This window comes from Papilio xuthus, unplaced genomic scaffold, assembly GCF_000836235.2.
Source record: "Papilio xuthus unplaced genomic scaffold, Pxut_1.1 DF825017.1, whole genome shotgun sequence".
Classification (NCBI taxonomy): domain Eukaryota; kingdom Metazoa; phylum Arthropoda; class Insecta; order Lepidoptera; family Papilionidae; genus Papilio; species Papilio xuthus.
Window position 1 is genome coordinate 6,840,085 of NW_013533632.1, and position 25,331 is coordinate 6,865,415.

The 25,331-nt window shown below is 32.9% G+C and overlaps 1 protein-coding gene across 1 annotated transcript; it reads left to right on the forward strand.

The window, feature by feature from the left end:
- The first annotated feature begins 373 nt into the window (after positions 1 to 373).
- Positions 374 to 25,321, forward strand: sca (scabrous). Its single transcript, XM_013324074.1, has 6 exons — positions 374 to 657; positions 12,809 to 12,971; positions 13,536 to 13,703; positions 23,373 to 23,846; positions 23,931 to 24,131; positions 24,235 to 25,321. Exons 1-6 carry the CDS (start codon positions 479 to 481, stop codon positions 24,955 to 24,957), a joined length of 1,908 nt encoding a protein of 635 aa, XP_013179528.1. The 5' UTR covers positions 374 to 478; the 3' UTR covers positions 24,958 to 25,321.
- Positions 25,322 to 25,331: the final 10 nt, after the last annotated feature.

The window sequence follows — 25,331 nt, forward strand, 5'->3', positions numbered from 1 at the left end:
GTGAAGAAAAACTTTGTGCTAGGTTATGTAGTTACAGAAACATTTGTGCAAAATTTAAAGCCTCTGGATCCAGTTGATTACTAAATTATCCAAATGTATCACTTAGATCGATTAAAAAATGCAAAGGTAGAATACGATTCTGGATTCTATCATTTTTCAGCTCTATGCGAATTTTTCTATTTAACTTATATGTCGCATAATTAATAAAGAAGCCTGTGTAGAGCTATATCAGTAACTAAATGTAAAAGCAACTCAAGCATACATAAGCCGTGTGCATTGACAATGTGTGCCTGAAAAACACGCTCACACGAGATTCGGGCTTCTCTGGACAACTGTTGATCGAGCACATCTGCACCGCACAGCCGAATGTATTAAGGTAGGGCGGCCCTGCGATCAGTCATTCCCGCACTGGACACGGTTTGGAGCGGACGCGCGCGCAGTGTCTTCCTCTCGCCCGCGTCTTTTAACTTGCACGAAAATGAAGTGCTTAAACATTGGTGTTTTGTCTTTGATGAACTTTATAATTTTAATTTCTGTGAATGGCGCCAAGATTAATGTCAAACAAGAGTTGCAAGCCATGGCGGAACAGATCGAGATCCTGAAGGCTTCCCATCTCAACGATGTCACCCGTCTTCAGAAGGAAATTGAGGATCTCAAGTAAGTTAACTTAGTTTTAAGTTCTCACTTAATTTGTGTGTTGGATTTTTGGAAAAAGTATAGAAATTATAGCAAATAATATTTCAAAATATTATATTACAAAATTGCAACGTTTGCTGGGCTTGTTTAATTTTTTTGTTTGTGTTTTTGCTGTGCGCAATAGTTTTATTTGGATAGCTATGAATAAATACAATCGCAGCGAAATTTTTACAAGCCCCTGCGAGTTTCATTTCAATTTTATTCCTTTTTTTTTTTATAAATCCAACATTCAAAGATTTTCAGATTTATTTCCATCTTAAATTTCACAAAATTATCATGTTTATATAATGTTTCATTTGTTTAATTATTGTCCAGGTGAAAAATTATGTTATACTGTAAGTTTGCAGTTAACAAAGAACATTCGAAAATTATTTAGCAAATTCAGCGAACATTTTCCAATTGTTTCGCGCTTCGACTCCATCGGGAGTTTCGTGGAGTAACAAATCAAAATATTGTTTCTTCAAATTGTATGTTTCCTTTTAGTAAACCGTTTTTGGAGAAACCAATTTACTTTTACCAATATTTCTTATTTTATGCGACCTCAAAACCCTCCCTGATTTATTTTATATTGAGTCTAGTTTTAAACTTAAATGCTTATTAATAATTGTTACTACTAATAAAACTTCTGAAGTATTAATTAGGGAGGAAAATTATTTTACAACGAATTTTTTTTCTGCTCTGCTCTCTTTTATTCAGGAGCTTTCAGAGGTCATAAACCAAAGTACTGCTGCTGTTACTAAAAGCTTTATAATACCTCGTTCTTTATAAATAATATTTTTATGTAAGAGGCTTATAAAAATATTTTAATTATTTAAAACAAAATTCCAATTATCGGATGATCTTGTAATCTATCCGATTAAGAGTTTAACTTTTAGTCCACGGTTCTAAGTTTTAATACGGCCAGAAGCCAAATTAAATCAAGAATAATTGTTTTCGGATCTAAGGATTTGATTACCGGCTAAATGATTGATGGCAATGAAATCGTTAAATTATAAAATACTTATGTTAAATGTTATGTTATGTTATGATTAATAATTGCGTCTGTGTAAAATTAACATGAAAATTTAAATTAATATTGAACATTTCTTTGTGTAAATTGTTGCGTAATCGGTAATACTATTGTAAAGTATTTATACATTTTCTACTAACTCTAACTATGATTTATTGATTTTTTTAAAATATAAAACTTCAATGCAAATACTGTCGCGGAAATTTTTTAACGCGATTAAGTTTTTTGAAAATTTAAATTAATATTCAAAATTTCTTCGTGTAAATTGTTGCGTAATCGTTAATATCATTGTAAAGCAATTCTACTTTAACTTATAACTTCAACCATGTTTTTTGATTTTTTTTTAATGTAAAACTTCAATGCAAATACTGTCGCGGACAATTTTTAACGCGATTAAGTTTTTAACGAACGTTTGTTTTCGCCGGATTTTTGCATACAAATTTAATTTTGTTGCACACATGTAGTCCATTTATTCAAGTTTCGAGCGACACATTGATGATTATTACGTGTGTTCAAGAACAATATATGATCATTATCGGATTATGAAACACAAATAAAAAAAAATATGAATTTTTTATTTTATAATACATAATACTTTAGTTATATATATTTTCATACAATAGTTAATGGAGTATGTCGCTTTTTTGTCGGTTTTCGAAACTAGAGACTAGGACTATAAAATATTTTATTTATCGATATCTGCTGACGGTCAACGTTGTCCTCTGCGTTTCATACTGATTAAAGGGCACGATAAAGACATTTTTAAAAGCCTGTTTCTGTTGTAAATTATTGCATTATGGTACGGATTCTTTTTATATTTCCAGCAAACCTGTATGGAACATATTATGTCTAAAGTTTTTGATATACACTTCGACTACTTATTTGGATTTACATATGTTTCGACATAAAGACTTTTTACGTTATCCGGTTTAGACTTTTATGATAATAGTGCTGCTAGGTCATGCAATGTAGGGCTAACTAGTCCTTTTCTTCAAATTTCACGTGTCAAGCTATTTGATAGTAGGCATTGTGTGTAAATTTCGTAACTTTTGGTGAAAATTTTGTTCAGACTTTGGCAAAAAGTATCGTTTACGAGACGGGATGCTTTTACACGGCATGTTAGAAATTACTTTAAAAGAATGTTTTCAACTTGATATGTATTAACGGTTTAACGGTTCTGTCGATATGTTGACTACAGTATGGGGCTTAACTCACGTCGTTCGCACATCGCTGTCTCTAAAGTCTCGCAAGACGTGTCATAATTTTAAAGTTGGGTGTCAGAAACGCTTTGAGACAGAGAAACAAGAGCCACTCAGGAAACGGGTCGTATCAACGGAACATTTCATCCCTTGTTTTCTAGAAGTTATCTAGTACGGAGAAGCGAATAGTATTGCAGATTTGTGACCAACTTTGTGACAATTGACTCTTTTTTTTCTTTCTAAATAACCATACAAGTATGATTTTAGTATTATTAATTGATAGTCCTAGTTTAATTAGCTATAATATGTATTAAGTCTCGGTGTCTCGGGTTGAGCATTTGACTTGCAATCTGCAGTTCCTGGGTTCGAATTCCGTCATGTACCAACGTGTTTTTCGATTTAGCCACAGCCCCACATTGGGGACGTATAGTGAGCAGATGATAATGATATCTTATTATCGTTTTTGTAACACGTTGGTTAGAAGATGACGGCAAGACAATTCATATACTTCGAACACTTATAAAAAAAAAGTATTCCCGGTTTGCTGGTTGAAAAATTCACAAAAAAAACACTAGGTTTTTTGCTATTACAAAGGAGAGGGACGATTTCATTCAGAAAACTTAACAAAAGCGTGCCAGTGAATTTCTCAAAGACGAAGTAGGATTGCTCAGGCGTACACGAAGCACTGCGTACTATTACAACGGAGTACTTTTGCTTTTTGTCGAAGTGATTCAATTTTCTATATTAAAACTCTTTGTCTCTGCAGTTATGTTACAGATCGCGTATTCTAATCATTTAAATGGTCTTTGTTTTTTTAAAGAACATATATTGGTTTTCGTTGGAGATTTTCTATTCTTTCGTTATAATATTTTGATTATTATAATTGATCGATTATTTAAAAAAATATCGTATCGTAAAACCTATGAGCTTATTTAAAGTGGTTACAAGAAATATTACTAATAATGATATGGGAAAGTTTAGAAGAATGGATATTTGTTATTACGTATCTTCAGAAAGGCTAAACAGATTTTGGTGAAATTTTACATAGGTGTAAAACATAACCCGGAAGAACACATAGGCTACTAGTTATTTCTTTAATTCCGCGTAGACAGAGTTGGGATAATTTTTAACAAAAGAAATAAAGAGATGTAAGAGTTTTTACAAAATAATTAATCTCGTTTTTGTCTAAATGAAAGTTAATATGAAAAGAATCGTGTTGCTTATTTTTTTTTAATTAAAGGGTCTCAATTATTAAGCGACTGGAAAGTAATGTGTTTCAAATAAATATTAAAGTTTTATATATTTTCTCTCTAACTGGAATCCGCTTTTGAACGTCGACGTTGTGCTGTTAGAGGTTTATATTTCTATAATTTTTATTTATTAGGTTAAACCTACTTCAATTCATTTAGTTCAAATTTAACTTTGATAAATAATTTATAAAAAGCTCGTATGCATTACTTGTACGTTTAAACTTAAAAGTAAAGTTTTAACGTATTTATTATTAACACAGTAAAGTGTTTCACAATGGTTTAAATGAATTTAACAGTGGTAGGCCGGCTTTAACATCTTCGCACGAATGGCCCGGCTCGCCCGGTGAAATACCACGACCACACAGAAGACAGGCGTGAAGTGGAAGCAATTCCGCGTTTCATCTGATGAGTGTGCGTCCCGGAGGCCTAATTTAGTCCTCTTTCCCTTCCCACCTTTTTTCTTATAAGGAAAGGATGGGAAGTGGAAGTGGACTTTCCGGATGAGAGCATGCATGGAAAGGGAATATATTTTCTTTATGTGCATCCTCTCCTCCGTCGATTAAAGATAGGCAACGCATATACAATTGCGTATGTCTATGGGCAACGGTCACTTCGCTATATCAGCGATTTCAGGTGGCCGCTCGCTCGTTTGGCACCTTATGATATAAAAAAAAAATTAAAATGTTTTACATAAGATGTTTTATGAATTAAGCCGGTATAGTATCAATAGTCACCTCGGGTTTAAGAAAATTTATGTTATTAGCATCTCTTTATTAATTCTTAATTTAAAAATCATTTAATTAATCTAAGATTAATCTGCTGCTAATTATAGTAATTACTAAAAACAACAATTCATGAGAAAAAATAAAAATAAAACTGGATAAAAAGATATGCTCAATTAACTTAGTAAGCAGGTAAACAAAAAAAAACAGAGAACAAAGGTATATCTTGCAAATAGCGAAGTCATTAAATACCAAAATAGCTCCGTTGAAAAGATAAGCGTTGAGCTTTTGTACAAACCTCTGGGACTTGTATTAATTCGCGTGTTCAGAGTTGGCCCTTCAGCGTATCATTTTGTAAAACAGTTGTATGCCACAGCGAGTGCTTGTGAAACGTTTGTTGCTCGGAACAAACGAGTAGAAATGTATAACTTTTTTAATTTAAAGTGTCCTCATATGAGTTACCTTTCAACTCGACTGACATTTGTTTTAGTTAACATTAAATTAAAATGCTCGGAGTAATTTTAATTTAGACATCTATTTCAAAATTAGTTGCGTAGTGACGAGGTTTTTAATGATAAATATTTCTGTTATTTGATTTACGATATAGTTATGAGGATTATAAGTCACATGAATAGACTTATGCAATAAATAATTTCAATTTTTATATTAAAAAATTATAAAAAATATTATATTATAATCTTAAAATTTAAATAGACTAATAATGGTAGAGACATCGTGCTTAAAACCATAAAAAAGATTTCGTTAAGTTCTTACTACCTTTATCTACGACTTATATTTATCTCGAACACTAAAAAATTCATTTACTTTTGTTCACTGTATACTTAATATGTTTCTTATTAGTGATTTATTAAGTATAAAAGAGTGTAATGAAGTTGCATGTTGTTCTAAACAGAATGTTCCAAAGTTCCCTTTAATTATAAAAATTGTTAATAAGACGGGCAATTTTTATTTTGTTTATTTTCTATTTCAAGTAAACTTTCCTGGTAATTTAATTACTTACTTCCTAAGTTGGCGCAGCGACACAAAGTGTTTCTTGGTCTCCGTCGCCAGAGATCGCCAACGTTGCCGGTCCTGTGCGTCTTCTACCCGGTCCTCGGTTAATTTAATTACTAATAGTATTCCAATAAACCTTATTATATCTTGTCTGTGCTGTGCGATTTAATGTGAAACAAATTTAAAATTATATTTTCGAAAAATCTCTACAAAATCACATCGTAATCTTAATTTTCTTAAAAAAGTAAAATAATGAAAAAATATAAATAAAGCTATAATAGTAAAACATATAATAAAAAATTGTGTACCTTGATAAAAAAAAACATTTTGATAAGTTAGTTTTCAGTCTCTAAGATCACAACATATAAAAAAATAAAAAAGGCAACTATAACTTATGGTTGTCGAAGGGGTAAATTTAAAGAAATAAAATCAAGGGGTCCACGTAATAGTAGCAATGGGGGTGAACATCTGGCTTTAATGGGATGTTTATTTATATCCCGACCGGAAGTAATGTGCCGCGAGCCCACATCCGGTAGGTACATAGCAAATGGCGCGCGTGCGCAGGAAAAAAAACCATTCGTAGGAGAAGACAGTTGTTCTAATAAAAAAAAAATAATATGACGTAAGATGATATCGTTTAGTTTTTACCTTCATAACGTACCCTTTTTTTCTTTCACAACTTGGTCTCCAAGTTATATTATTACATAATCATTATTATTAGAATTGCATTTCATAAAATATAGTTTTATCTGAATCAGACACATCAAAATCTTATCATAAAATTTTACTTGGGAAATGCAACCAACCGCATTATCAAGTTATTTCTTAATCGAAGATTTGAATTGACATGTTAAGTTTCACTTTTATTTTCTAATGAACTGAGGATATCGATAAAGATATAAAGGATCCCGCCGCTGTACCAGTGACTTCTATATTAAAATAATTGCTTCTATAATAAGGTTTTGTTAATCTTATCAACCCTTTTCAATCGAACGTTAACAGTCGCCAAACAAAAACCGTTCAAATTATATTTTATATTATGGTTTAATTCGATGGAGCGAACCAATCCAATTTAGAATGATAAAGAATTCAATCGAATACTAATAAACCAAACCACTTTCTACCGAAACGTGTACGAAACACGTCGGTCAGTCGGCGGTGTCGGCCTCTAATTTTTTTTCTAACGTCTAATACAAAGAGCAGGTGCTACGATGCATTTAATTTGACGACATTTGGCCAACGTTTGTTTTTTTTAGGCCAAGGTGTAACACAACTTTACGAAAATCGGTCTTAATCGCCAGCAATAAAACTCAAGATTTCGGTAACTAAGTATTTCGATTTTTTTCTCGACACTCCGATTCTTTATCTCGTTTGGAATTTAAAGTTGATGTTATAAAGACTATTTTAAAGCTCCATGTTTTTTCTAATGCCGCCAGCGAACACATGGCGTTACATCTGCCTTTAGAAACTATTCAACTTTATTAGTTACCCTTATATAATTGGATGGAACTTTACCTTCGCATGGCATATCAAAATGAATTAATATTTAAGTACTACCCAAATAAGAATAAAGATTTATTTATGAAGGAACGGTAATAGTGGAATTTTAAGGAAATTTATTATGTTCACGTTTAAATAACATTCTAGTTACTCTTTCTTTAAACTCCAAATCATAATTTTATACGAGGACTCTATAAGAATACTCCAGCCTTATGTAAGCTATTCACTCACTAATGATGTCTTGAAATAACTTGTTTTGAGTATGATATCTTGTGGAGGTAATTTTTATTTGCTTGCATATTTTGCATCTAAATATTCCTCTAACGTAAACAATATATGTGGAGGTAACTCACAGTCTATCATAAAATATTCAACGTACTAATATGTAACGTATTTTAGGATATGATTATTATTTATTCTCGCGATGATTTATTAAGTTTCCGTGATTTTATAGTAAATTTATCATCATCAGCTCACTATATGTCCACGCCGAGGGGCTCGGAGCCTAAGTTAGGGGTGACTAGGCCATATAGTCAACCACTCTGGCCAAGTGCGGGTTGTTTGATTTTACACATATTTTTAATTTTTTCTGAGGTATGTGCAGGCTGCATCACGATGTTTTCCTTCACTGTAAGAACGTCGGATAAATATACATATGTTAATCGGAAATAGAAAAACACACTGGTACATTATATGATTCGAACCCAGGATCTGCAGATTACAAGTCAAGTGCTTGACCCCTGAGCCACCGACGCTTATATTTATTATAGTAAATTAAATCCATTTAAATGTTCATCAAAAATCATTTAATTCTTAATTGTTAATAGGTGAGGTGACAGCCAAAGCAAATTGCTTACATTAATTTGTTAATTAAAATTTTAATAATATGCCGCACGCAAGCATGAATTTGAATTATATAGTATATGTGAACACTAGTTACACCAAAATTAACATCACAACGTGGATGCTATAACCCTGCAGTACATAACGTGATTAGGTTGCACTTCCACGGCAGCAGAGAGGATACGATATTAATATAATTGCTAGTTTCATCTTCAACATTTTAGCTATGCATGAAACAATATTGCACGGGATTATATGGACTATTCAAACGTATTTATATACCTATTTTACCCCAGTCACCATTTATCTTTTTTATCTTTCTTACCTTTTTTACCTTATTAGTACTAAGTATTCTTTCCCACATATCTCTATCAAAGTTTTTTTTGTTATTATTTTACTACATTATTTTTATATAATAATATACTAGCTGTCGCCCGCGACTCCGTCCGCGTGGATATATAAAAAATCTTAAAATATAGATAAGTTACATAAAAAGCAGCTCTTCAAGGCATTAATTCGAAAAAAATGAATAAATAGTATCCTATGTCCGTGTTCTGGCTCTCAGCTACCTCCTGACCAATTTTCAGGCATATCGGTAAAGCCGTTCTTGAGTTATAAATAGTGTTATTAACACGACTTTCTTTTATATATATAGATTACTTGCATAAGTTTTAACTCCTTCAACATTAAATTAACTCTATAAAAGATATTTTACTATCGTATATTATACATTTAAAAGGCTTGAAACAACGAAGGTACCTTTTGTTATCATGAAATAGATATACTAATTAAAAAACTTTATTCAATAGTGGCAAAGCTTTTATGTTTATGCGCCCAGATTTATCGGAAATTTTGCGACGTGTATGTCTCATATTGTTTGCACGTCATCGTCCTGAAACTAAGCGCACCGAGCCTATGTTACGTAAAACAATTTGCTGATGACAAAAGAAGATATTGGGCATACATAAATGAAGGTTTAATTTTACTTAAGAAATATATATTGGAACATACAGATATTGGAATGTTAATTTAGACGGTTTATCATATTTTTTTAAGTATATACATAGGTACATATTTTTATACTAGTGTATTCTTCTAAAATATAAATCGTTTACATAACAAAAGTTTATATTCTATCCAATGACAGTATTTTCGTTAAAGTAATATGCAAAACATAAGCTAACCTCTTCCATGCTGCGTTTGTCAACATTGGAAACATAAACGTGGACTAGGTGCATATTAAACGGCTACTCATACAAAACTACTATTCACCCTGTATTAAAATAACAACGTAGAGGCACGCGCTAGCATGTAAAGCTGCAACGCCTTTGACTATCCCTGTGTTAAGTACTGAAGTTTTCCAATAAAGTAGGATTCTTCTGATGCTATGTCTGCCGAGGTTATGTGCTCTACAAAGCTCTACACAGAGCTCCGTCTTTGTACGATGTCTGTTTTAATTATCCTAGTTGAGATTCCTTTTCAATGCGAATGTACATAAAATGTAACTAATGTAAATTAATTTCTATTTGATCAATAACGTCTTACCATCAATTTTTTTCATTAAACATCTTACTATTATTATAAATGCGAAAGTTTAGATTTTTTTTTATATCATAAGGTAGCAAACGAGCGAGCGGCCACCTGAAATCGCTGATATAGCGAAGTGACCGTTGCCCATAGACATACGCAGTTGCATATGCGTTGCCTACTTTTCATCGACGGAGGAGAGGATGCACAGAATGAAAATATATTCCCTTTCCATGCATCCTCTCATCCGGAAAGTCCACTTCCACTTCCAATCCTTTCCTTATGAGAAAAAGGTGGGAAGGGAAACAGGACTAAATTAGGCCTCCGGGACGCACACTCATCAGACGAAACGCGGAATTGCTTCCACTTCACGCCTGTCTTCTGTGTGGTCGTGGTATTTCAACGGGCGAGCCGGGCCAATTCGTGCGAAGATGTTAAAGATGGATGGACGTTTTTTACAAGATATCTTCAGAACTGGTTAACGAGTGTTGATGAAATTTGGCGCATTTATAAAACATAATATAGAAGAACACATGGGCTACTTATTAAGTTTATTTTTAATTTCGCATGGACGGAGTCTGATTAAATTTTAAAAACATATCTATTTATACAGAAGAGAAAATAAATCTTCTAATTTAGGATTATGTATTTCAAAATCTTGTATGGGTCAAAACTCACCTTTATTTAAATATATCGCGGCGTCAATGCGGCGCTATAAAGAATAATATTGAGTTTGTCTCGAGACTACGGTTAATTATTTTTATTTTACTTTTAATGAATTTACTCTTCATTACGAGTCAACGGCGGTACTAAAAGGAACAAAGAAAGAAGAAACGCATTACGAGATTGTCCTCTGTGTTCAATGTACATAATTAATATATGTTAGCACTTTCTCTACTACATAGATGTAACTAATTTATAATTTTCTTCAAAGAACTTACTACGAATATTTAAAAAACGAATTAATAAATTAAAATGCTATAGTTTGTATGTTTATGTGTATATGGTAATAAATTAAACGCGTTCATGTAATTAAAATAGACCCACTAGCTAGAGTGGGTAAAGTGTAAATAGCTAAGCACTAATTTAGGCAGGGGATGGTTCATGGAACAAGGCCATGACGCACTCATGCATAAAGTCACTTCCGCTGTTCCTGTTCTAACTACAATACTGTTAAATCTCCTCGTTATGTGACTACCTACATTTAGAACTTAGCTAATATTGTAACGCTCAAATATAATATATAGTTTCTGCCCCAAAATTCTCTTACTTTTATTATAAATGCAAATGTTTGGATGGATAGATGGATGTTTGGTTGAAGGTATCCTCCATACCGGCAGCGTGAATCTTGCTAATATTTGGCATAGATGTAGAACACATAGGATACTATTATAATTCAGTTTTTTTCCGCGCGGGCGGAATCGCGGGTGACAGCTAGTAAAGAATGTATACAATTGTTGAATTGTTGTTTCAACGATGACAGTCGCGAGTTCGTTGCGAGAATTTTTAATCAGATTTATGAACATGAGACGTAGATTAAAAATTACTAGTTTCAAATGTGCAAACTATTTATTCTGTTCAAATTTTTCTTTTTATTACTAACATGCCCAGCTCTACTGACTCGCCTGGGGAGTACGAAAATATATAAAATATGAAAAACGTAGTAGCATTCAACGTGTTATAAAAACTAACATATATTTCAAATGATAGTTTGGACAGCACAGGTTACATAATTATATCTCATTATTATATAGAGTAATAATGTCATAAATATTTACTTGCTTACATAAATATATACATATCTGTACACTGGTTACGTTGATTAAGACCGTTTGAGAGAATACGTTGCTGCTAATTTTGTGACTGGCAACACGCAGCTTCTAAATTAAAAAAAGTGGCAATAAAAGCGACTTTAATGTCTCATGGTGACCAAATTTTTCTTGGAACTTGATCTGATTTAACTATATGATTGTGTTAGAATAGAGAATAAAGGCTATCACGGCTTTCATTATCCAGTCATCAAATAATATAGATCAAACGAGTTAAATTGATTCGGTCGAAGTTAGAGCCAAGACAGTAACTTAGGTTACGGAGCGAACCATCGTTATCTTAAGCAAGTTTGTATTTAACTTGGCCACGGTAACGAGGGAGGTTCGGTTGTGCTGCATTACGAATTGCCAATTTACGAGACCGTTTAGCGTTCTCTTGCATACTTCTAACAGATGCACTTTAAGTTAACGTTTTAACGCCGATTTAAATGTCTAAAGCAAATCAACTATTATTTTGTCTCAAGAGTGTAAATATTACGAACAAATCGTTTACATTTAAATAGGAATAGAGTATCAAATATCTCGCCACTTCAGCACTAACAAGAATTCACCAAACAAGTTACACACAAGGCAGGATAGAATGCTGCCTGTTAAATCCGTCTGGCCAATTCCCCGTTTGACACAGCTTCATCGAATTGCACTATTCAAAGAGAGAAATTATTCACGCAAGGCCACGCGTCGATGCACTTTCGATATTCTGCTGAATAGTTTGATACGAAGCGTTGATTAAACGTACTGTGCTCGCGTGTCGCTTATAATAGTGTGTTATCAATATATACCAGCTTTTATGGTCTGTAGGATGAAACTAAACAACTGGTGTGACCGGCTTTTGTTAAGCTGTTTTTTAATACCACCCAACTTAATTAAAGTGTAACATTTTGCGAAGCGTAGCGTTGGTGTACGTTCACGTTGTATTGGTTGCATCTAATTTAGATTACGTACCGTGTTTACTCTTCGGCAGTGCTCTGTTTACTGAATACGCTCCAAAATGTATATAGGCCTTATACTGTTTTATTAAGAATTTGTTAATGAAATAATCGTACTATAAACAATTGTTTTGCATTATGCATTAATTTCTCTACATATCATTTAAGTTAATCACAATTACTTAAAAAATGTAAAGTTAACTTGACTAAACTAAACTAAAGTTAACTTGACTATGATCATTGGCGCCAGTTTGATTATAATAAATGTATAATAATTATAATTATTTTACCAGAGCGAAGCCGGCACAGTCTACTGACAACCACGAGCGTAACGAACAGCTGACTCTGCAGTGGGCCAAGACCTCCATGGACGAGCTGCGACTCGAGATGAAGGAAATGTCCCAGAGCCTCAACAATTCAAAGCTTTTGCGACACCTTCACGTCATTCGGAACGAGGTAAGCACATTCTTATTTTTATTTATATCAAACCAGACTTTTATGTAGCCCTGAAAAATAACAAATTTAATTTAATTATAAATTTAACTCTGTACCAGTAAAATATTATTTCTAACTTAATTTTATTAATTCGTGAACAATTTTTGTGAAGTCAGCGCTTTAATTTCTTTTTATTGTTTTTTTCATAAAAATCAACTTCTTGCTAATTGCGTTCGACGTAAGCGTTGTTTGTGGCCTACATGGCCTCGAGCGATATAATTTTTCTGTTTTTTTATTATCAAGTAAATACCTATGAAGTTTTTAGTCGCAAAAATCTAGTTTGAATAACATTACGTACGCATATTACGCTGTCAGTCACCTGTTGGCAACAACATGCATACTACTAACTTTGTGATAGAAAATTTCTCGTTTGAAAACGTAATATGTTGTACTAAATTTAAATGCAATGTTTTATTTATCTTTAAAAACAAAAGTAAACACCTACTTATGGTAGATTAATAATTGTATAATTTAACCCTATTTTGCCTTTTGTTATATGGAAACTATAGATTAATATTTTTTTAGTTAAAACAAGCATTGATGGAAACTTCGGACCTGGCTCAACTGGCTCGCACACACGAGGCCCGCGTCGACAAACTGGACAGCAATGTCAGCCGTCTCAAATACGAAAGTCAACAGTTCCGCTCGATGCTGGCCGAAGTCAAGTCCAACCATGCTAAACTGGCTAAAGAGGTAAGTCAATTTTATAGCTTATCTCACTAACCTTGGGCTTCCACTACAAAAGCACTGATACAAACATATTTCCATTCTTGTCATTCACTTAAAAAAAGCAAAGATAATTATATTTTTGCATAAATGACTTGACAGTAAATCCACGGTCGTTTTTTTTAAATATCATCAAATTGCTTTTAAGTACTAGCTTTTGTATTTTGATTGAGTGGTAAAAAAATTGTTTTTTTTTCACAAAGAAAAATTGTTTTTATTTTGTTCATGGAGACGATAATGAATCAATTTTTTATTAGTTTTTAGTAGGTTTCGATACCAATTTCCTATATAAAAGAGTATAAAGAACAGAAAGAAAATATAGAAAATGAAATCTTACTTAAATAAACGTACAAAATGAGAAATGTGAGTACAATATTGGAACAAATATTTACAAACAACCCGCGGCGACGCGCCGCGGTCAGTCAATCATAAGTACAGGGACAAATCTTTGATTATTGGAACAAATTAAACCGAATTCTAACCACTATATTTTCTATAAAAATAAAATATTGTATGGTTACATTGATTTTAAGTTGTCTGGATGTTGATTAGTTACAATTTTTTTTATTTATTATATGTCACCTATTAGTCAGACCCTGCTATCATAAAAAATTAAACTTATAAAGAAAATTTATAAAAATACATTCGCTCACAAAGTCAAAAGCTTGTTACATTTCTCAGGATCTTGCAAAAAGTTTAAAGCAAGGTTAGACGTACAATGTGTATCGAATTTATATTACGTCTATATTAAAAATGTTGTACAAAAATGAAACTCAAAGGTTGTACGGGTAAAGATTTCCATAGAGTATAGAGTTATTGCCTTCGAACGATTTTCATTTTGCGTTATTATTGTAAAAAAATGTTTGTTTTGCATGATATTGAAGGTCTGATTTAGAGCAAGACGATATTGACTAACATAAAAATACGTAGACGTTCGTTCGGTATTTCATAAAATGTAAAATTTGTATTAAAACTCATATTAAATATATAAGTATGAATTTTTGTACAAAGATTTAGAAAATTCTTAAGATTTATTCTTAGAATTGCAATGCCGCGACACTTGTATTGGAACATGTTTTTGTCTCCGTTTCATCAAAGACAAGGAAAAGGATGACGATATGTTTTATACAAGTCTATCAACCGTGGAATATATTATGGCGCGATAGATTGCGCGTGGGGTGCGGATTTGTTCCAATTTATAAAATTTTATTAAACAATTTAAACAAAGAGATAAAAGCATTTCCATTGAAAGAAAGAAAAGTTATATTATAGGTGATAAAGATTAAACCAAGAAACAATAATTAACATAAAAAATTGCACATAACTAAGAAATTACATTAAACTTTAGTTACCATTTATGGTCAATATGGATAATCTAGTGATACCCACACTAGGCGATGCCTGTATCGCGGGCATCGATATTCAGATAGGTATATAATATTCAGTCCACAAAATTACAAAAACGCACACTCACGACATTTTAGCATTTAACAATTTTCAGTTACTCCGGTATACATATAATAAAAACAAAGTTTAAGTAAATAAATACAATTTACAATTAAAATAAACATATCAATTTTAACTTTCATTCTGACGTTATTTTTTACTTGGTACGTGTAAGATGAAACGAATTGTTATTTTAATTGCAACATAGTTTTGTAGAGCATAAATTGGAATTTAACAATCGGCGGCTTTTAGTAATTTGATCAAGGAATGGATACATCGCGATATATGAAATAAAAATTTTGAGAAATGACTTTAGTTGTTGCATTTTTGATGTTTAAAGTTAAACATATTCGAGGAACCACTTTATCAATGAGGTCAAGTAGTCTCCTGACGTTAAGGTAACACACGGCTTATGTTACATCGCATCGCTCGATGTCTTTGACCAAACGTAACACAGTTTATTTCACTTAAGTGCACCCTTCCTTGCACTCTACGGTTATTTCATTATAATTTAACAGCGTCATTAAGGGGCTGTAATTAAGATTCTTATTATCATTAAAGCAAGCGAACTTTCAAAGGCAACACCGAGCTCGCCTTTATGTGACCCCGAGTACCGGAAATGAGGAGGAAACGGTGCCTCTCCCCCCGAACCTCTGCACTCGTGTTGTGTACACAGCTATGAAATAATTCAGTTAAAGCCCCGTTTAAAAGCCCTGTGATTCAAGGCAGCTACGCTACTGAGCCAAGTCATGCATACACGTGGACTATGGAGAAACGTGTTCCTATTTAAACAACTATATACTATTTTATTAATGTCGGTTTATTTTTATTAATTTATTTTTAAATATCGTATTATTTATGAACCACCTTTAGGTCAATTAGTTCAAAAAAATTGTTACATTTTCGTAACTCTACTAGATTAAATATAAAGTTATGACTGGTCTTGAATATTGCAAATAGATTATTTGTAATTAATGATAAGTAAATGTGAAAAACGGTCTAAAAATTCTACAATTTACTCATCTTATAGTTGGCTTTATTCTTAAATTCGTTTACTTACTGATTGCCAACGAAAATGTCAAGTACGTCATATTTTTCTAAAACAAACACAAACGAAAGTTAGTTGTAACAATCCACTTAACTTGTATTTTGTTGAGCGTAAAAGGTTATTAATCGAAGAGCGATCGAGTGACAAAGTTAGAAACAACTACGACAGAGAAAATGCAGTTATTACTTCTTATTTTATTACAATTTACTGGATAACCGATATTTACTGGAAAAGCTCACTTTTAAAAGAAAGATTTTAATTAAAGGATTTTATTTCTTTTTAGTTTAGCAATGTTACATTTATAAATAAATGTAGCAAAGTACTACTAAAGACTTCTATACAGAATACTTCTTTTAATTCTTAAGAAGAAAGGCAGGTACCAAAGAGAGCTTCTTGCATTTTTAAACACTTTTGAAACATTCGACTTTATTGTGAAACGAACAATTTATTTCAAATATATTGAGTGGTCTAGTAATATCGTAATATAAGAATAGAATCGAACTTAGTTTAAGAAACTTATACGAAGAACAAAGAAAGTTTGGATGTATTGTGTGATATGTGCGAGGAAGGATTCAGATATGACGGCTGATAGAGACGTATGGAGATGTAGTACATACTGTGCCGACGCCTCGTAGGTTGATGATGAGTTATGTTGCTATGTTGGCATTAAATTATTATTATTACATTACGCGCAAAAATAACGGTAATTAGCAGTCTGTGTCCTTCCAGACTGAGTTCTACATCATTATCAAACAGCGAGATCCGTTTAACTGTTCTGGAGATACGTAATAACAAATGTATAATATTTATAATATTAGTAAGATGGCAATTTTTGAATTATATTGGCTGTTAGTGAGCGATCAATGTTAGTTGCATTCAAACGTGTTTTAAAAGACCACGTAACTGTAACATAAAAGTTCGAATTGGATTTATTCATTTTATTAATACGGTTTAGTAAGTATGGAATGTTTATTGCGCTGTCGTGTGGTATTCCAATGTTCTGTATCAATTCCTGCGTAACGTTTCAGTGCCGCCGATTCAAAAATATGTTTTATGATATACATTTTGCTCCTTTGACAATAGTTCTACTTTTATAAATAAATATTTGGACTTAAAGAATATATTTGTTCGTTTATTGTTTGGTTGTTCGCAATTATTTTTATAAGGACATTTATTATATTAAGCATAGATATGGTATGTAAACTAAATGTATATTACATTGCATTATTTTCTATTGTTAGTACGAATTAATTATACTATGAAGAACATTCTTCATTGACGGTTTAAATAAATCCAGGTTCATAGAATGGATGGGCGTTATTATTATGTTGGTAAAGTTGATTATAGCGTGATTATTTTAAATAACAGGTGCGAACCCTCTTCACGGTGCATGAGTTCAACGGTCACTAACCGTTTTGCCTGCGACTTTTTACCGGTCAATATGCTTACTGCCGTAACCCTCTCGTAAGCATCAAACCGAAGCATAAAGGGGGTAGACGTGAACCAGATTTTGTCTTACATAAACGTAAAATAAATATTTCCTCTATCATCTAAAATATTTCTTATTAAAATATATTTACAAATATTTAATTGCCATTTATGTTTTATCATTTTTAAAATGATTCAGGTGACACATAAAATTGTATATACACATGTAATTTTTATGATGCTTTAAACTGGTTTAATTCAAATTGCACATCCATCGTTCATCATGCGTTCATCTTGTGTTACGGAAGTTCCATTGAGCGAGCGAACAATGTGTTACCGGCCAAAGTGCCGCCTACCGGCCACCGGGGATGGGCCTCAATAAAATCCCACAATGTTCATATAAATTAAATCTTCTCAACATTGTTAACTGAGGTTTCTATAAAGCTATCAATTTATTACAGAATAAATATTCCATCCTTAAGATTGCACCAAATATTTATTTTAATAATATTTAAAATTAATCGGAGTACAAAAATTATACGATCTTCCTTTAAATAATTACATTTTTCTATTGCTATTGCGATTTAAAGATAGAAAAGTTCAACAAATAATTTATACAGACCTTTGATAAATATTTCTACACGCTGTACATATGATGTATCATAGTTTTGAATGTAATTATTCGATGTTTGTATATCCATGATTGCAATAACACGAGTGGCTGGTTATCTCCTCGACAGAAATTGAATCGGATAGCCAACTATAATTTCGCTTCCAGTTTAATCAAGTTTAATTATGTTCAAGCGTTTCATGCGCTAACTTAATGTAATCCTATGTATACCATTACAACATATATACATTATCTATATATACAATTAGCTGAAATTTAAGTATTAAATGTTTAAGTCGAAGTCTAACGGGTAAATGAACATTGAAGGGAGGTCGTGAGAAAGTCTTTTTGAGTGCCTGTGGGAACCCTCCAATCGACACCGGCCTTTTGTCCGAAGCAAAAAATTTAGACCTCACACCGTACGATGCATTGAACGAAATCCGATCCGTGGCAGTAATTAATAATTCGACGGTCACTCTTTTACCGCAATCTTGAGCACATATTTTGCACTTGATAAAACAATTTCCTTATTTTATAAAATATGTATAAAATACTCAATAGATTAGGACAAATGATAACATTTATTTTCTTTCTTTGTGATATTGCTTGGATTGAAATGATAATTTAATTATGAACAGTTAACTAACACCTAATCTACGTATAAAAATAATGCTTTACAACACATCAGTAATACATTAGCTTTCTAGAATTTTAATGGTAGCGTTGCTTTTTAAATCTTAGTTATAAAAGCCTGACGAATTTCTTTATTAAATATTTGCATGACAACGTAACATAACTATAATACGATAGTAGAATAGCTAAAAAAATTGGTTTACAAATTCTAACTGCTATCATTCTATTGTATTTCATAAAAAAAAACTCTTCACGGAATGTTTTTATTCACAAATCCTTATGGTATGTTCAATGGACATTTTAAATCGCTTTGAAAGTTTCTAAGAATTTCATCGGAAATTTCGACATATTTAAACATTTCTAACAAAAAGCGAATTTCGAATTGCATTTGAAACGAGATATGTTCCGACACAAAGGTACGTCGTCCATTGAGTTGCTTTCGACGGTATTGATGAAGAAACCTTTGTTGAGTCGACCATTATTGATGGGGCGATACAAAAAAATTGCCCACCCATTCGTCGAGCATTTATTTTCAACTACTATCGTATATTTTCGAGTTACTATAACTATTACCTCAGATCTATAACCCTAAGGAGTTAGATGATCAAGTGAGACCATATGAAAAATTAATCATTCTGTATAATGTCAATTCATTATTGTCTGTACTATCAGAAAAAAATGTGTTATTATTTTTAAAACATTTAAACAATTTAAATTAAAAATAATTCTTTAAATTTATTAACTTGAATTACTAATAATAACATCATAATAACTGTTATCGACGCGATTGTACAAAACTACAAAGGATGTTAGAATTTTCACAAGGGGTATACTTCGAGTTATCGACTTGGACACTATTACCTCTTGGGGTTATATATCAGGGGTATAGGTGGACTAACCCGTATTATCTAATAACCATATGTCGTACTTAAAACATCAAAATATACACGTTGAAATAATGTAAACATTTGCACATTGTGGACAAACATGCTGCTAATTATGGGTATAGGGGGCAAACGCAAAAAAGTGAAATATGGAACTAAGTGTTGTAGAATAAAAACGATTTTAAAAATAGCTCACATCTGCCACCTTCGGGCGAACAAGACTCGACTCTTTAAAGTTAGAAGATTGAGCTATGTGGATACTAAGCGATGAGACCGACCCATTAGATTTTTCATTCATAGAACAGAGAACGAAAGAATAATCACTACGAATATGTTTGTTAAGAATAGGACCAGAAAACTAATATCTTAAACATTAAATCTTTCTTAGTTAAAATAATTTTAAATTACGATTCATTTATGACTCGGAATATTATAATTCTATCTGAGTGTTCCTAACTTATCTAGGTTGAGTTTGATTGATGATGACGTAGTCTGAATTGTATACATGGATGACAATTACTGGCTTTGTTTACTTTATAAAAGTCACAGGAACTATGCATTTATGAAATGTCTTTTTACTAGCAATAGTATTAGTAGAAGGAACAATCGTAGTAATGGTGGTATATTTGATTAAAAACCAAACGTAGACAAAAAACAACCTAAAGAACAGAATAAAAACAGAAAAAAAAGAACAAAATAAAACCTGGCTTATTTGAACGAAAAACTTTATATACACTCGATAAAAAAATCTGACTTTTGAACATCAAGTGTGTTCAAAAGTCAGATATTTTTTATTTTGTAACTGAAATAGTCTGATATCGGTGATTCGTTATATTACTTTCACACGAGGGAAAAACAGTGGTGTAATGTATTAGGACAGTGCTGTGCTATTATTTGAACGTGCGCTTCCTATCAAACATACCTCACGGTATCCACTGTCGTAGCATCTGTATTAAAACAATATTGCCGTCCCTTTCACTCTCTTTCACAAAAAAGAGTACGTTTGATATTCTAGGCCAGTTTATGCATGCAAATGCACTATCCTAACGCATTACCTCACTGTTCTGTCCTCGTGTGAATCTAGCATAAATGCAGTTTGAACGCGGAGTCCGGTTTCCACGGTTGTGAATATGTTCGTCCTTTTGTCTCGTCCCGGCGGATGAATTTCGAATAGCAGCGGATGTTGCCCGACGTACGAGCTTACAGCTACCAAAGACCAGTTATTCTTTTAAATAACTTGCCTGAAAATAAAATAACACGAAGTGTGGACGCCTACTCTCTCGATGTATATCGAAATATTCCATTTGATATGAGTACTTCAGTTATGATGTACATAGTTCATACTTAATCAAGTATGTACATATACTGTTAGGCAAATTTTAATCAATATTGCCAACAATACATACATATAATATACAGCTATGTACTGTATACAGTATATATCTTATCTATATTCACAATATGAATATATAAATTATTTGTTATTTCCAAATCTGTGGTTAATGAATGGATTTGAAGTAAAGTTACTTTTGAAGTAATTTTTTTTGTATTTTGATTTACAGTGTGCCTGTTAAGATTTATGTATTATAAAGTTAAATATTAAGTAAAGACTTTATTTACATTGTATTCAGCAAACAAAGTACATTTTCCCAGTGATTCTATTCACGACGTCTCTGGTTTGCTTAATCTTTAAATAAGTTTTCTCGGCGAAGGTACATTTGATAAGATTCCATTGTTTCCTAGAGTTTCCTTTTGTTGCAGACACTATTTTATAAACTGATTATTTATATTAACTTTGAAATGTTTAGTATCAACATTTATTTACGTTCTTAAGAATAATTTCATTTATTGTATGTAACGGTCCATTATTGGGAGCACTGTTTACTTTCACAACAGATCTTTTTACCGCATCTAGACTTTTATCAGTAAAGTCATATTGCAATGCGCGAACAACAATTATAATTCTTGTAATAATTAAAACATTTTGGAACTACCCTTTTACATTAACAAATCAATATGCTTATTTATTTTATTGGGATACAATCAAAGTTAGTTTTAAATCTAAGTAGATTTAATGTAATACATTAAAAAATATCATCGTCGGTACCAATAAATATAAACTTTAGAAGTTTTTATAGGAGTACAAGACACCCATATTGCAAACCGGATAGCGAATGCTTACCCAGCATTAAATATATTTTATCAGAGTGGAGGGACCACCTGCCGCAGTATATGCATACATTAAATACATATAGGTAGATAGAGAGGCAATTGGACGTTCGCATCTCTGCGCCCGCGCACACCTGGTCAGCGGCCCGAGTCCGACGCGACACGAATACACTTCCAATATCGAACGCTACATGCTAATTCTACTTTCAAACATTTGATGATGTATAAATGTATTTCAATCTTAAATCTTATGTATGTTTACCATATGACCAGTTAAAAATATATTTTTTTTAACATTTTTACTTACCGTATTCATATCCTACATGTTTTGACATGTGTGAACTTGAAAAACTATCGCAATTAATAATATCTTTTAATAGGGCAAAAGCCTTGGTAGATTATTAATACTATATCAAAACGTTAATAGTTTAGGAAATTTGTTTTAAAAACTTGTGAATATCAAAAGTGCGTATCTCAAGGCGACAGCATTGAGGATCGCAGCCTCCTTGGAGAACCTGTTCCTTGGCGGTATAATTGCAACGGCAACGTTGCAAGCAGATGGCTCACAGCTCATATAAATTACGGACCGTAAATACCAACCATTTATAGACCTATTAAATGTATCTTTGCAAATTCAGCAAGCAGAGACTTAAATCTTAGAAAAGGTCGTCGCAGCCGACCCTCTCAGTTTCTTAACTTTCCCTGAAATTAAATCATATTAGTAGTTTGCTTAATTAAAAGTTAGGACGTAAAAGCTTCTTAAAATTGGAATTTAATTTAAGATTTTATCAGTCAAAAGTTACGAAAACGAAAGGAAAAAAGCCTCTTAGCGTAATTCAATAGATTTTACTTTCTATACTTTTTTCAATATTAATTTTTAAGCTTTTATTTAAAATAAATCAGAATTTCGATATACCTAGTATGTAAAGTGTGAGTGTTTTTTCATAAAGTCTTTTGTGGTACGGTTAGTTAGTTATTTTACGCACTTAATTAACAATGAAAAGTTACTCCAAAAGCTAATAAGGACGTGGCAGTCGGTGAGCGAGGATTCTCGAAGGCTATGTCGGTTCCCCCTCTACATCCCGTCACAATGTTCATTACAGCGCGAACTTCCTTTTTAGTTCCTCTTTCATTTCCAGTGAACTTTCCAACCTTTGCCACGGCTTTAAAATCGAACAGCGAATTGAATTGTTCGTAGTTACAATATTGAAATGAATCCTTACTATTCTGTAATCTCTGTATCATTTTCACAAAGTAAAGTTTCATATTCCATATTTTAATATAAAACGTTGACGTAACGTAATGACTATTCTGATCTGCTTGTGCTTTTAATTAATTTTCGATTTTGTGGCTTCAATAATTTAAAATATTTGGGCATTATACAAAAGAAAAACCTAATTTATAATACTTTGTTACAGATCAAAGCTAAACAGATGCAAGAGATGGATATGACTTCTGACAACGAGGTTTTGGCCCCGCATGAAATACGCCACTCTCGTCACAAGCTGCGGCACAGCAAGAATGGGCGCAACAAGTTGGTGAACAATAAGATGGTGCACACTCAGATCTCTAGATTGGCGCGCACCCAGCAGCAACTCGACGAGTCCCAACAAAGTCTCCAGACTCAAATACTCGACGTACAACGCCGTCTCGACCGTTACGAAGAACCCAACTGGAACCTAATCACTACCAAAGTTGATTTTCTTGAAGTCGAGACCAAAATTCTGCGCTCCGATCTTATGAACATCACCCAAAAAGTTATGGATTTGGATAAAGTTCACTCATCAATGCTGGAACTTCGTGAAGATGTTGAGAGTATTGAGAACAAGGTTGACAAAACAATCCCAGATTTCCGCAAAGAAATTTCTAAACTGGACGTCAACTTTGCTCAAGTAAGTATTTTAGTGTAAGCTACATAGTTTACATGAGAATTTAAAACTAGAAGTCCTGAAATTCTTATTGTCTTTTTTTTGTAGCTCAACGCTCAGTCATCTTACATAAAAGAAGATCAGGAAAACCTGCGCCAATCTGTGAAAGCGATTGCTGTGAGTGTGAGCAACACCATCGACCGTGCTGAGTTGGACCGCCTCGAGATGAAGAAGCTTAATGACTCCATCGTTGCTCTTGAGAGCCGATCCAAGCAACACTTCTACCGTCTTAATGATCACATTCTGAAGGTAAGAATACTTCATTTTCATTTTTTATATTAAATGTACCTTCAGACTATAATAGTAGCTTTTCTTTATTTCAATAATTGTTAACAATTTTTTTCTCCCACAGAGTGAAGCGAACAATATCGAAGCCAATCAAACTATTGTCTCACTTCCGGAAATCATGGGCGAAGTCAAGGAGTTGCAACCCGTTGAACGAGAATACGAAGACCTGGTAAACCAACTGCCCAAGGATTGCTCTGGAGTCTCCGGTCAAGCCGGCGATTACTTGATTCATCCTGGTCACGCTCCCGTTGACACCTGGTGTGATAACGGAACAACTCTTCTCCAACGCCGATACAATGGCAGTGTTGAATTCAACCGGAAATTCGTTGAATACGTCAATGGTTTTGGCAACCCCGCTTCCGAATACTGGATCGGTCTGGAATCTATGCATCGGCTGACCCAGGACAACTGTTCGTCCATGCGCATTGAAATGACCGACATATATGGAGGCTCCTGGTATGCTGAATACAAAAACTTCTTTGTCGGCAACGCGGATTCTGGCTACGCTCTTGAGATCGGTGGTTTCAGCGGCAACGCTAGCGATGCTTTCGAATACCAAAATCATATGGAATTCTCGACAATTGACCGCGATCGTGATATTTCCAATACCCACTGCGCCGGCAATTATGAGGGAGGTTGGTGGTTCTCTCACTGCCAGCACGTCAACATCAACGGAAAATACACCCTTGGCTTGACCTGGTTCGACGCTGCTAAGAACGAGTGGATCGCTGTGGCTACAAGCGAGATGCGCTTGTTCCGCCGCTCGCTCATGCACGGGTGTGTTTAAACGCCATAACCTCTATCCCCTGAGTATAAACAATCATATACGTTTAGATCAGGGAATATATAATTATATTAGCCCTAACGATATTATATTCAAAATATACCAAAGATAAACTAATAGACGATGGTAAATACGAGTATATCTTATCTTTGCCAGTAGAATGTTGCAAATTCTAAGGCTTATTTATAAATCTGTAGTATCATAGTTCTCAGGCCCGCTGGTGTATGTTAAACTGTCTTTTCATTTTAACTTCTTGCATTGTTTCATATAAACTTTCGGGAAATAATCATATTTCCTGTGAAGTTTTAACAATTCAAATTAAATTTGTTTTTAACGAATTTTAATATGTTCATCTATTTTCAAATCAGTTAAAAAAT

Coding starts and splice junctions, on each gene's coding strand:
- sca (XM_013324074.1), top strand. CDS start 479: ATGAAGTGCTTAAACATTGGTGTTTTGTCTTTGATGAACTTTATAATT. Junction 12,972..13,535: donor TTCACGTCATTCGGAACGAG/GTAAGCACATTC, acceptor ATATTTTTTTAG/TTAAAACAAGCATTGATGGA. Junction 23,847..23,930: donor TGGACGTCAACTTTGCTCAA/GTAAGTATTTTA, acceptor TTTTTTTTGTAG/CTCAACGCTCAGTCATCTTA.